This window comes from Myotis lucifugus, unplaced genomic scaffold, assembly GCF_000147115.1.
Source record: "Myotis lucifugus unplaced genomic scaffold, Myoluc2.0 scaffold_81, whole genome shotgun sequence".
NCBI classification, from domain to species: domain Eukaryota; kingdom Metazoa; phylum Chordata; class Mammalia; order Chiroptera; family Vespertilionidae; genus Myotis; species Myotis lucifugus.
In genome coordinates this window covers 2,362,374-2,373,751 of record NW_005871129.1, presented here as the reverse complement: position 1 = coordinate 2,373,751, position 11,378 = coordinate 2,362,374, and the positions used below count along the sequence as shown (strand labels likewise).

The following is an 11,378-nucleotide window of genomic DNA, read 5'->3' as shown; positions in this document are numbered from 1 at the left end:
ACTATGGATAGGTACACACACACAAACAGCACATGCCCCCCCCCCACCCCCCACACTTAGAATGTTACTGTTCTGTATACAAAACTGGATAGCTTATTATGGGATAGCATAAAACAAGCTGCACCAGATGGTTATCCAGCCAAATGACCCGCGCTGCTTGTTCTGAGCTTCCTTGATCACTCGCAGGACTCATTTGTCCCTCTTCCCCTGTAGAATCTGTCATTTGAAAGACTAATATGATTGCCTTTGGCCAAATCATAAAATTATCTGACTCTGAGATCAACAAATGAGTTCATTCTTTAAAGCTCACTTGATTATATTGCTTTCTATAAAAATATAATTAAATCATACTTAATTTTATTCATTGATTGATTATTAGATTTGTACTTTTAATATTTTTACTTGGAATTTTCAGTTATTTTTATGAATAAGACAGTCCATAATACAAAATATCGATATTAATTTTATGTTTTTTATTAATTTTATGCTTTGAATTGTTTAATAGTTTAAACCTAATTTGTGTGATGAGTTTCCAGGTTTCTCAATGTCAGTATCACCTTAATATGTCATATGCCTAAAATAGGGCTAGAAAACATAACTGCCTAGTAAATCAATATTAGTCAACAATGGAAAGTTCAGGGTTTTTTATTGTGTAGTTATATGGCAGCTGACACATAACTTTGTAATTAAATTTATTCTAAATATGCTGGCATATGAAGCAATTGTTAAATTAGCATAGATTTTTTTAACTTTAAAAATAATGAATTGCTTGTTTAAAATTTTTATTTAGGTCTATCACTTCTCTATAGAAACAGGATAGAAAAGTTTTTTACCAAATCAAAGGAAACTCTTCATTTAAATGTTATAATGCTAAGCAAAGTAAATGCTCCTTTAAATACTACTTTTAGATCTCTATAAAAGAAGAAAGATAATCTGCCTGGCTGGATGGTTCCATTGGTTGGAGTGTCTCCCCTACACCAAAAGGTGATGGGTTTTAATTCCTGGTCAGGGCACATGTCCAGGTTTCAGGTTGGATCCCTACTGCCCTGGCGCATATGGGAGGCAACTGATGTTTCTCTCACATTTCTGTTTCTCTCTCTTTCTCACCCTTCTTCTCCCTAAAATCATTTTTAAAAAAGGATATTCTATGTGCTATAGAACTTAAATTACATTTGAATTATATATGCACAATATTATACACCAAATATAGTAGCCAGATAGAGATACTTTAGCACATTTCCCTTTCTACTAAAAATCATATTTTAGTGCCTAATAAAATATAAATATATGACTGTAGATAATACAATGCAATAATTTCTCCTAATTTTATCCTAGAGCCATTTACTAATAAAGATGTGATTAGGAACAACTAAGGTTCATAAATTGTATTTTATTGTGGAAACAAACAATATGACAATATGATTTAAATATTTGTCTTTTGGTGTTTTCATTAAGACTGAAGCTTTGTTCATTTTGTAAAGAATATTTTGGTGGACTCCTCTCTGAGATTCAAACTTATTCACACTTATAAAACATTTCACATCATGCAATGTGTAGTTTTTCTTGACATAAGTATCATAAATGTTAGGCAGATAAATTGGACTATAATCTGTGAGAACATAATTTACAATATGTGAGGGACAAGGTTATATTTATTTTCTTTATCTCATGTAATAAGTGTCTTGCCTAATGTCTATTCTTAAACAGGAACCCTATAAATATCTCTTGAACAAAAAGAAAGAAAGCAAGACAGAAAGGAAAGAAAAAAAGAAAGAAGAAAGAAAGAAAGAAAGAAAGAAAGAAAGAAAGAAAGAAAGAAAGAAAGAAAGAAAGAAAGAAAGATTGTTTTTGATGTTTGTTTATTTCTCATTAAGATGTAAACAAGAAAGCAGATAAAATATTTGGGACTCTAGAGTAAATAATGTTAAAAGCAAATATTTCTAAGATTTAAAAAGTGTATTAATCTCCAGTGCATTCTTTCATAGTTTTATATATTTCCATGGTGTTTCCAGGCCTTTATTAGACCAACTGAGAAAAATCTGGTTAAATTCAGGAAAGGTATCCCAAAATACAATTAGAAGGCCTCCATTATTTGCAGGTTCTCTTTTTTGTCATTGTTGTTGTTAATTCTCACCTAAGGATATTTTTTCACTGATTTTTAGAGAGTGGAAGGGAAAGAGAGAGAAATATCTATGTGAGAGAGACACATCGATTGGTTGCCTTCACACACAACCTGACCAGGGCTGGGGATAGACCTGCAACCGAGGTACATGCCCTTGACAGGAATCTAACCCAGGATACTTCAGTTCACAGGGCGATGCTCTTTCCACTGAGCCAAAGCCACAGGTTCTCTAAATTCACATCATTTTTACCATTGTCATTATATAGTTAGGTTTATTGGTTAAAGTAAATGAACAATTATTATTCTGATAATCATGTTTCACTGCATGTGCTTCATATCATCATATATAGATGATGTTAAGAGAGAGGGAAATGGGTAGGATATTGGAAAAGAGAAAAGTGTGTGCAGAAGAGAACCACTGCCATAAAAAAGAGCAAACTGTATTCCTTATTGTGTCCCTAGTGTAACTCAAAGTTCAGAACTGGAGCCCTCAGGAAACCAATAGATCTCCCCCAGAAGCCCTTGGTAGTCATCACTACTGACCCAGGCTGCGAGAACTGCACTGAAGTTGCCCCAGAAAGCACTGCTGTAGGGATACAAACACAGCGGGCCTTCCAAGCCCCCTGCCAAGGTTCTTTTGGTCCCATGCACAAGAGACTCAGCAAACAGTTTCAATAAGAAAACATCTATGTAAGGTGGAAGAGAGCAGTGACAGCGATGTTTTGAAAAAAAATTCTTTTTTAACTCAGGTTATTTCAATATATAAAAATGCTTCATGGTGTGAACTGACTTAATTCTTACCAATCTAGTTTTGGTCAGCATGTAGATTCAACTTTAGAAGAATTTTCTTTAATGTGACATTTGTGCAATATTTGAGTTGTTTACAAAGTGTCATAATTGAGGGATGAGATAAGTAATGAATTAGCTTATTAAATATTATTATTTTAAACTCTAATTCATCATGACTTTATCTAAACAGATTACATTGTTCAAAGTTCAATAGCAATGGTGTTTATGTATCATGTATAGATTTAAAGCATTTTCACATCACTGGAAAATATTATCCAATTGATGTTTGAGGGCCTTGTGATTCCAAGAACTGAAATCAGTATGTATGTGGAGAATTCCAAAGTAGCTTTGCTTGTTTTGCCAGCCTGTTACCAGATTGAATGATTGAATGGTTTAAAGTCTCTAAGTGACTTAGGTCTTTAGATTACTTCTGGATTATAAAGTTTTATTGATATGTACATTAATTGGAAATAATCAAGATATATATATGTATATATGTGTATGTATATATATATAATTTATTTATTAACTTTATTTCAGCCCAGAGATAATTAGCTAGAGTAAATGAAATCCCTAGCATTGTGAAAGTAACACTAACTACTTATGGAATTTTTATGTTTTAGCATTAAAAAAGGGACGGTTTTGGATCACACCAGATCCTTATCACAAAGATGACAACATCCAGATTGGGCGTGAGGTGAAAATATCTTGCCAAGTAGAAGCTGTTCCTTCTGAGGAGTTAACATTTAGTTGGTTTAAAAATGGTCGTCCACTAAGAAGCTCTGAACGGATGGTTATTACACAGACTGATCCAGATGTGTCTCCAGGAACAACAAACTTGGACATCATTGACTTGAAATTCACGGATTTTGGGACATACACATGTGTAGCATCTCTGAAGGGAGGAGGAATAGCTGATATCAGTATCGATGTTAACATATCCAGCAGCACAGGTAAGCATATTTATGATACCAAAGATGTTCATGTTGAGAATAATTTCCTTACCTTTAGCAGATGAAATAGCTTCAGTCAGCCTACGAACTATCTTATTTTTTTAAAGCTTCCTAAAAACAAATTCTAACCTTCTGAATTACCAATAAATATCATGTTAATTTCATGTTAGATTTACATGAAATTTTACAGACATAATGCAAATAAAATTAATAGCACTGGCTTTGATAGATGTAGGCTTCTAGGTTAAATAGTAGCCATTTGTTTCATTTTATTTTTATTTCATTAATAAGAAACCTTTATTGCACTCTAAAAGCACATTAATAAATTTAAACAAGAAATGTCTAGAGTTAAGGCATTTTTTTAAATAAATTTTAAACTAATGGAAATTATTGAGTCCTAGGAAGAAAATACTGAGAGAAATTTGAGTATTCAAATACAAGATATGTAACATGTATTTTCCACCAACAAATACCAAAGATAAAGATGTTAAAGTTGTAATCAGATGTGACTTTCCAAAGAACCTTATTGTTGGGGTCCAGCCCCAACAGGTCCAGGGGTTCCCCATAGGTGTGGACAGAGTCGGCGAAGAATGAAGGACACGAAGGCCGAGTTCAGGTGATCATCATGGCGAGGTTCCTCTTAGCCAGGTTCCTCTCTTTATTGTCCTTTTACATCTATATTTATACTATTTGATCTTAATCCTATCCATTCTATTCCAAAGGTTAGGGCGTTTCCTATCTCCATTCCAAGGTTACTCTATTGTTCTATTAAGCTACAAGGAAGTAACTGAAGGAGGTTACTCTAAGTAAAGATTATGTAGCTTAAGCGTGATTGTTCATAGTTAAAATGGTTAACTACCCGCCTGGCACTTAGTTAAGGGGTTTTACTGATAAAAATCCTCACCTGGGGAAACAACCTTTCTCGGGGAGCGTTAAGAGGGGGAGCAAACATATTAAGAACAGTACGCCATATACGCCAGGTCCCTTGAAATATAAGCTGTGCAGATGTTTCTTCCCTGCAGTGACTGCGTCAAGCAGCAAGGATGGACTGGCTTCTGGCACCTTATGATAGAATCTCTTCACAGTGAGAATGATTAAATATAAAATTATTCTGGAATGCAAGTCCTTCTTTTGGGGGTTAAAAATGAAAACATGTTATCAAATTTCTCTCAATTAAATGCACATCTGCACACGAGGAAAATTAAATGGCTTTTGTATAGGAGGACACAGTAACTTAACTCTCTGGACGTTTGAAAGCCTTGTGATTCCATGAACTGCAGTCAGTATGTATGTGGAGAATTCCAAAGTAGCTTTGTTTGTTTTGCCAACCTGTTACCAAATTGAATTGTAAGATTTTTATATGATCTTAGGGTGAATGATATGTGTTGTAAAGAGAACACAACTGTAGTTAGCAGACATACTCTGTCTTGAGGAAATTTAAATAGTCTTCTTTTCTAGTCAGGAAGCTTTTTGACTCTTGTATGGGATCAGATTGACCTGTGTGGGTTTTTTGTTTTGTTTTGTTTTTCTCGTGGTTCCAAATTGCAGTTTACACTGGATTGATTTTACTCCTTGAGGAATATACATCCATACTTTAGACTGAACAAATGTTCTTACTTTTCACCACTCTGCATTATTTCTAAGGGATATTTGATTTTTATCAGCCTCAATTAATATAAATGGTAGTTAGAGTGATGGGGAAAATTTGGGGGAGGCAAGTGTCCTTTTTTATATAAACAATAACAACAATAACTATTTTTTTTAATCTTTCAAAGTTGGTGCTAGCACTAGGGGATGGACTCAATTTAGGATATATAATGGAAAGCTGTTGATATGTTCAGTCAGTCATTATTTGTATGTAGTCATTAAATCAGCAAAGAGCCATTACTTGCCTACATCATTGCCCTAGGGCAGTGATGGCGAACCTATGACACGCGTGTCAGAGATGACACGCAAACTCATTTCTTTGGTTGATTTTTCTTTGTTAAATGGCATTTAAATATATAAAATAAATATCAAAAATATAAGTCTTTGTTTTACCATGGTTGCAAATATCAAAAAATTTCTCTGTGTGACACGGCACCAGAGTTAAGTTAGGGTTTTTCAAAATGCTGACACGCCGAGCTCAAAAGGTTCGCCATCACTGCCCTAGGGCCTAGGTGATATGATTTTTCCCATAAAAGTCAGAATAATTTTGTAAGATCCAAGATCATTGTCCTTGTTTATAAGGGTCAGTTTTACAGGATTTATGTACATTTAATTATAAGCATTGCTTTGTGTTGTTGGTTGTCTTGTTTTATTGCTTTTTTAAAATCAGTGACACAAACCTAGCTCCTATTTAACAAGACTCGTCAGGTGGAAAATAGTTCTTATACAGTTAAATGTATACACAAGAGGGAGCACAGGATGGAGAAAAGAAAGGAGCATTATATAATTATTCACAAAAATGAGCCCTAACATTCATTTCTAAATATATGTAATATTTTCTATTTGAAACGGAATATTGTAGATTACAAAGTGGAGAAGATAACCAGCAGTGATTCATAAAATTTTCAAAAATCCTAAAAGGAAAATGACAAAAGATAATCATAAAAGCAAAAAATAGTCAAGAATTGCCTCTTGATAATAAAAAAAAATTACTTGTTATAGTTAAAGTTTCTTAACTATTATCTTTTGGTCTAATTACCAAAGGTAACAATACTAGAAATCAAGTAGATATATTAAGTCCCCCTCCAACACACTGCCCTTTGCTGTCCCCACCACCACAGACAGACCTGGTTATTATCTGTCTCCTTTCTAGAGTAAAATCCTCCATCAATGTGGGGACTTAACAGCATTGTTCACTGTAATCTCAGCATCTGGAACAATACATGGTATTTAGTAGATACTCAGTAAATAATTATTAACTGAAGAGTTGAGCTAATCTGTAAATATAACTTTCCTTCTATATTTTCTTTCCTCCTCCTATTACCCCAGCAAGAGAGGCATTTGATATCTCTTTTCATGCTCTTGCTGAAATTTCCTACTGATTTTAAGAAATTATTCACTTGAAAATGAATATTATGGTTTCATGTAATCTCACTCTCATCAGCAGGTGTGGCTCCCTTCTTTGTGGTGTCCAGTAAAATAAAAATTGGGTCCCTTGTTCAGAACTTGCTAAGAATTTCATGATGGCAACATGAGAGCATTAAACCAAGCACAGGGCCCTTCTAAGAGTGACTGCACAATGACATGCTCATGGGACTGGCCTGCACATGGGACTGTATTTTGATAGAGGAGTCCTGAAAAAGTTGATGTTTAACCTAAAGGATGAGTCATTGAAGATGGTGACATATTCTATCTTCATGCTGAAACTGGCTTTGGTGTTCCATTTTGCTTACAGTACAGTGGAATACCACAGTATAGTATAAAGATCTGTAGATCCGAGATTGATTGATTTAATTGATATCAATAAAAATTATTTTTATACCCACATAATAGAAGACGACACTTAAAGTAGTACTTTAATATAACATATAGAGATGTTCCTGGAGATAGAGCTTGAATGAACAAGCTATATAGCATGGAGAAAAATCTTGGATGATATCAATTCTATGAACCATATAGGATTCAGAAGAAATTACCACAAATTGGTGAGTGAAGTCAAAGAGAAGAATGTGTACTACTGTTAAGACATAAGTAAATATGTGGGGGCTTCTTAAATCTCAGATGTTTTTGGTTTTACTAATATTATTTTAGGGAATTTAGAATTGATAAAGTCTTCAGAGGTTTTCTTATGTGTTAAACATTTTCTTTATGGTAAATGTAAGCTACTCTTGGGTGATGTTTTAAATATTAAAAAATTTTATCAACTGTTTTCCATACAAAATCTTACATTGAATCCTAATTGTTACTGTTTAAGAGACATATGTGAAACTTATGAAGATAAGGATAAGATAGCAGAAGGGCTTCTGCCTAATACAGTTTGAAAACCATTTTCTTAAATGATGAGCTACAGCTCTAGATATGTTTTTGAGGACTCTTAAAATTGAAATATGAAATATATCAGGAAGGTAAATTCTAATTTACATAATTACTAGTATATTTAAGAAACAATGATTTGATTCTAGAAAAACTTTGTAGAAAGAGCCTATATGGGAGTTTGACTCATGCATTTGAATAATAAAAACTATGATATATGTAATGATAAATTATGTCTTATTTTCACACTAATTCAACAATAAAAGCATTTTCCTCCTAATTCTGTAAACATTCAAATTGTTTATTGTGATCATTTATTGTCTTGTCATTTTAAAATTTGTTTCCTGTAATTATTTTATTGTGTTACTGCTCTGTACCTGGCTCTATGTCATATGGTGACAGAAAAAGGGGCCTTGTCCTTAAAGAGCTTATGATCTAAGTTGTCAAATTATTTAGTGGTCAGATGACTTAGAAATAAGGCACAGTATATAGTGGGATGGAAGCTGTTATTAAAGTTTCTTCAGACTTTTGTAGGAATTGTGAATGCTTTTGTCAATGTGGTCACAGGAAAGTTTCACAGAAAAATGACATTCAAGTTAAATCTTGATAGAAATAGCACTGTGATAGTGACAGTGAAGAGAGGGCCCATTAGGCAAAACATAGTATGAGGAAACTTTCCAGAATGTTACATGATTCTTTATTTCTTGCTTTTACTGTAGGGTTAATATTTATTAATATTAATATAAGCAAGGTATATTGATTTACTTCAATGTTTTCATTATCATTTCTGAAGCTAGATTTTTATCTAGCTAGACGGCAAATAACTAAAAAACACAATTGTTGTAATTGTAAATTTATCATTTAAAATTACGTATAATTGTTACAATTCAATTTTGTAACATGAAAATTCTCCACATACTTGCTAAAACCGGCATGTGGATTTTAGCCTAAAATTTTGACAAAAGTGAAAATCAACCTTTAAAATAGTGTCACTCAGTTGTTATCATTCACATAAATATAAATGTTATAGTAGACTTTTAATATTCAGAAGGCTTGCTGAAAAATACTCCACTGCTTCTTCCAGTGTCTTTTTATGGCCAAGTCCAGGGGTGCTAATAGCTTGCGTGTGCTCCTTTGTGCGACCTGACAGGCTTGTAGGTTTACGGTAAACTCAGGAGCATCTGCATCATGTCTAAGACATGTAAACAGTGAGAATGGAGATCTGTGGGATTCCTGTGGTAAGATATCTGGTGGGCAGCTATACCAGAGGACTCAATACCAATGTGATAACATCGTCTTACCTTGTTAGAGTACACAAGCATTTTATATAGCAGAAAATTAAGCTAGATTTAGAGGATTAAACCAGAGGTAAAACCATAAGGATATGTGCATGGAGGTGACCAATGGAGAGAATTAGTTTGAAATTTGAACTTTGCTGCTGACTACCTGGCTGGTTACTACACTTGTGATAGTAAATGTCTGTACAAGTATTCTCATCTGTGAAATGAAAGTTCTTGATAACATGGGCCTGTGGCACACGATTCATAAGAACATGTGATGAACAGAGGGCAAAAGAAAAATTATTATGTCCATGCCATTGGATTTACATCTTTACCCTTTTCTAGTTAAGGAAGAATAGAAACTAATGAAATTCTGCTAAAATTTAAGCCAGTAGATGACTATGGAGAATGATAGGTCATTTTATGTAAGGAGAAGTCATAAGTGAGACTAAAACATGTACTGTTAAGACCTGACAATGCTTTGATCAGAGGAAGCTTCTATGTAGTAAAAGTCATGTAATTGAATTCCCGAGTAACTAGACGCAAAAAACTTTTCTCCCTTGACTCCAAAAATGTGAGGTTAAATCCATGACCTCTAATTTAATGGAGAACAGAGGTCAGCAATCTATGAAGGGCCAGATAGTAAATATTTTTGCATCATAGGTTATGTGGTTTCTGTCAAAACTATTCTGCTTTGTTATTATAGTAGGAAAGTTACCACAGACAATAAAATTAATAGGAATTGCTGTGTCCAATAAAACTTTAATTACTGAAACAGGTGATAGGCCATATTTTGCCCACAGACCATAGTGAAACCCTATTAAGAAATAAATTAATGACAAATCTGAACTCTATGGACTTACTGGGAAATTAAGGTAAACCCACATATAACTGTTATATGTGTATTAATATATTTTCTATAAATAGAGGAAAAATTCTAAAGTTTTCCTTATTCTAAATTTGTTTATGAATTTGGGGGAACCTTGTATTTTTGCTGACCATTGTCTGCAAGGGTGATTATGCTGCAAGGATTCTTGTGATTACTTTGCAATTGCTAAAGTCTCATTCCTAACATACAAGATTTTCTTGCTGCTCTCTCTATGCTGCTTTGAACACTTTCATCTATCTTTTGCCTCTGTTTCTATATAATGGGGTGGGTAAAGTAAGTTTTCAGTTGTAATACAAATAAATAGTACAATAATTAATAAATGATACAAAAATAAACTGTTTCACGTATTCACAACTGTAAGCCTACTTTTGCCCACCCTGTATATATTTTAAATTTAATATCTGAGGAGACAATGAAAAGTACAACTTTAAAAAATTGAGATACACTCTGAACTTGAGAGTCTCCTGGTTATCGAGTAACTTTCCTCTTGCCCGAATGGCTACTTTTGTGCACTGGCCTCAGGCAGGACTAGTTTATACAGACTGGGTTTCCTCTAAGTGCTGAGACTTCTCAGTTGAGTTGGGAGCTTATTGGAAGGGCTGCAATAATTGTCCTTGATATGGGCCAGGAAGAAGCTTAATGGTTTTCGCAGTGTGTCAGTAGGGAGACCGTCACCCTAAAACACAGTGAGTTATTTCTTCTACAGCCTTTCCCACTTTCTGTTCATAGGCTTTCCTCTTTACCTACAGCTTTGGGACCTGAACTAAATGCACTGACAGGTATCTTCACCTTGGTCCTTAGAGTCTTTAATAGCTACCATGCTTAGTAAATTTCCCCGAGAGACACTGAACTGAAAATACTATTTTTATTGACCATGTACAGAGCGTTCCTTAATAATTATTGGGCTAGGCATATTTATTAGAGCTACTTAATTCATTTTATTTGTGCTTTCAGTAAAGGAGGGTGTCAATGTTAGCCTATATGGTAGGCATAGTTATATAAAGTCATAGTTATATATAAGCATACCAGGAATATTTCATGCTTAACATTACCTGTTTGAAAATAGGTTTTTATTTTTACAATTATTTAATAATTCACAATTATTTCTTCTGCTCACTTGTGTTACTTTTGCAATGCTCAGTGACCGAAGGAGATTTTCTACAAAGGAGACATGTAAATGCAACCATCTGGAAATGTTGGGAGTGGATAGGTGACTTGTCTGGAATCTGTGTTTGAATAAGTAATGTAGTTTTTATTCAGATTATTTAAAGTAATGAAAGAAAAATAGCAGAAATAGCAAAGTTTTCTAAAGGTGTTTTTACTCATACTTAAGTAGGTTTGAGAAAATGTCAGTTGTTCATGCCAAGTATCATTGCTATCATTTA

At 33.7% G+C, this 11,378-nt stretch overlaps 1 protein-coding gene across 2 annotated transcripts in view; it reads left to right on the top strand.

Moving 5' to 3' along the window:
* MDGA2 (MAM domain containing glycosylphosphatidylinositol anchor 2) overlaps positions 1 to 11,378 on the top strand; it is a 905,340-nt gene that overhangs the window by 655,354 nt on the left and 238,608 nt on the right. For both annotated transcript variants that reach the window (XM_006090751.3, XM_006090753.2), the window contains one exon: positions 3,535 to 3,864. In XM_006090751.3, coding sequence (XP_006090813.1) covers positions 3,535 to 3,864 — 330 coding nt within the window. The remainder of the gene's footprint in view (positions 1 to 3,534; positions 3,865 to 11,378) is intronic.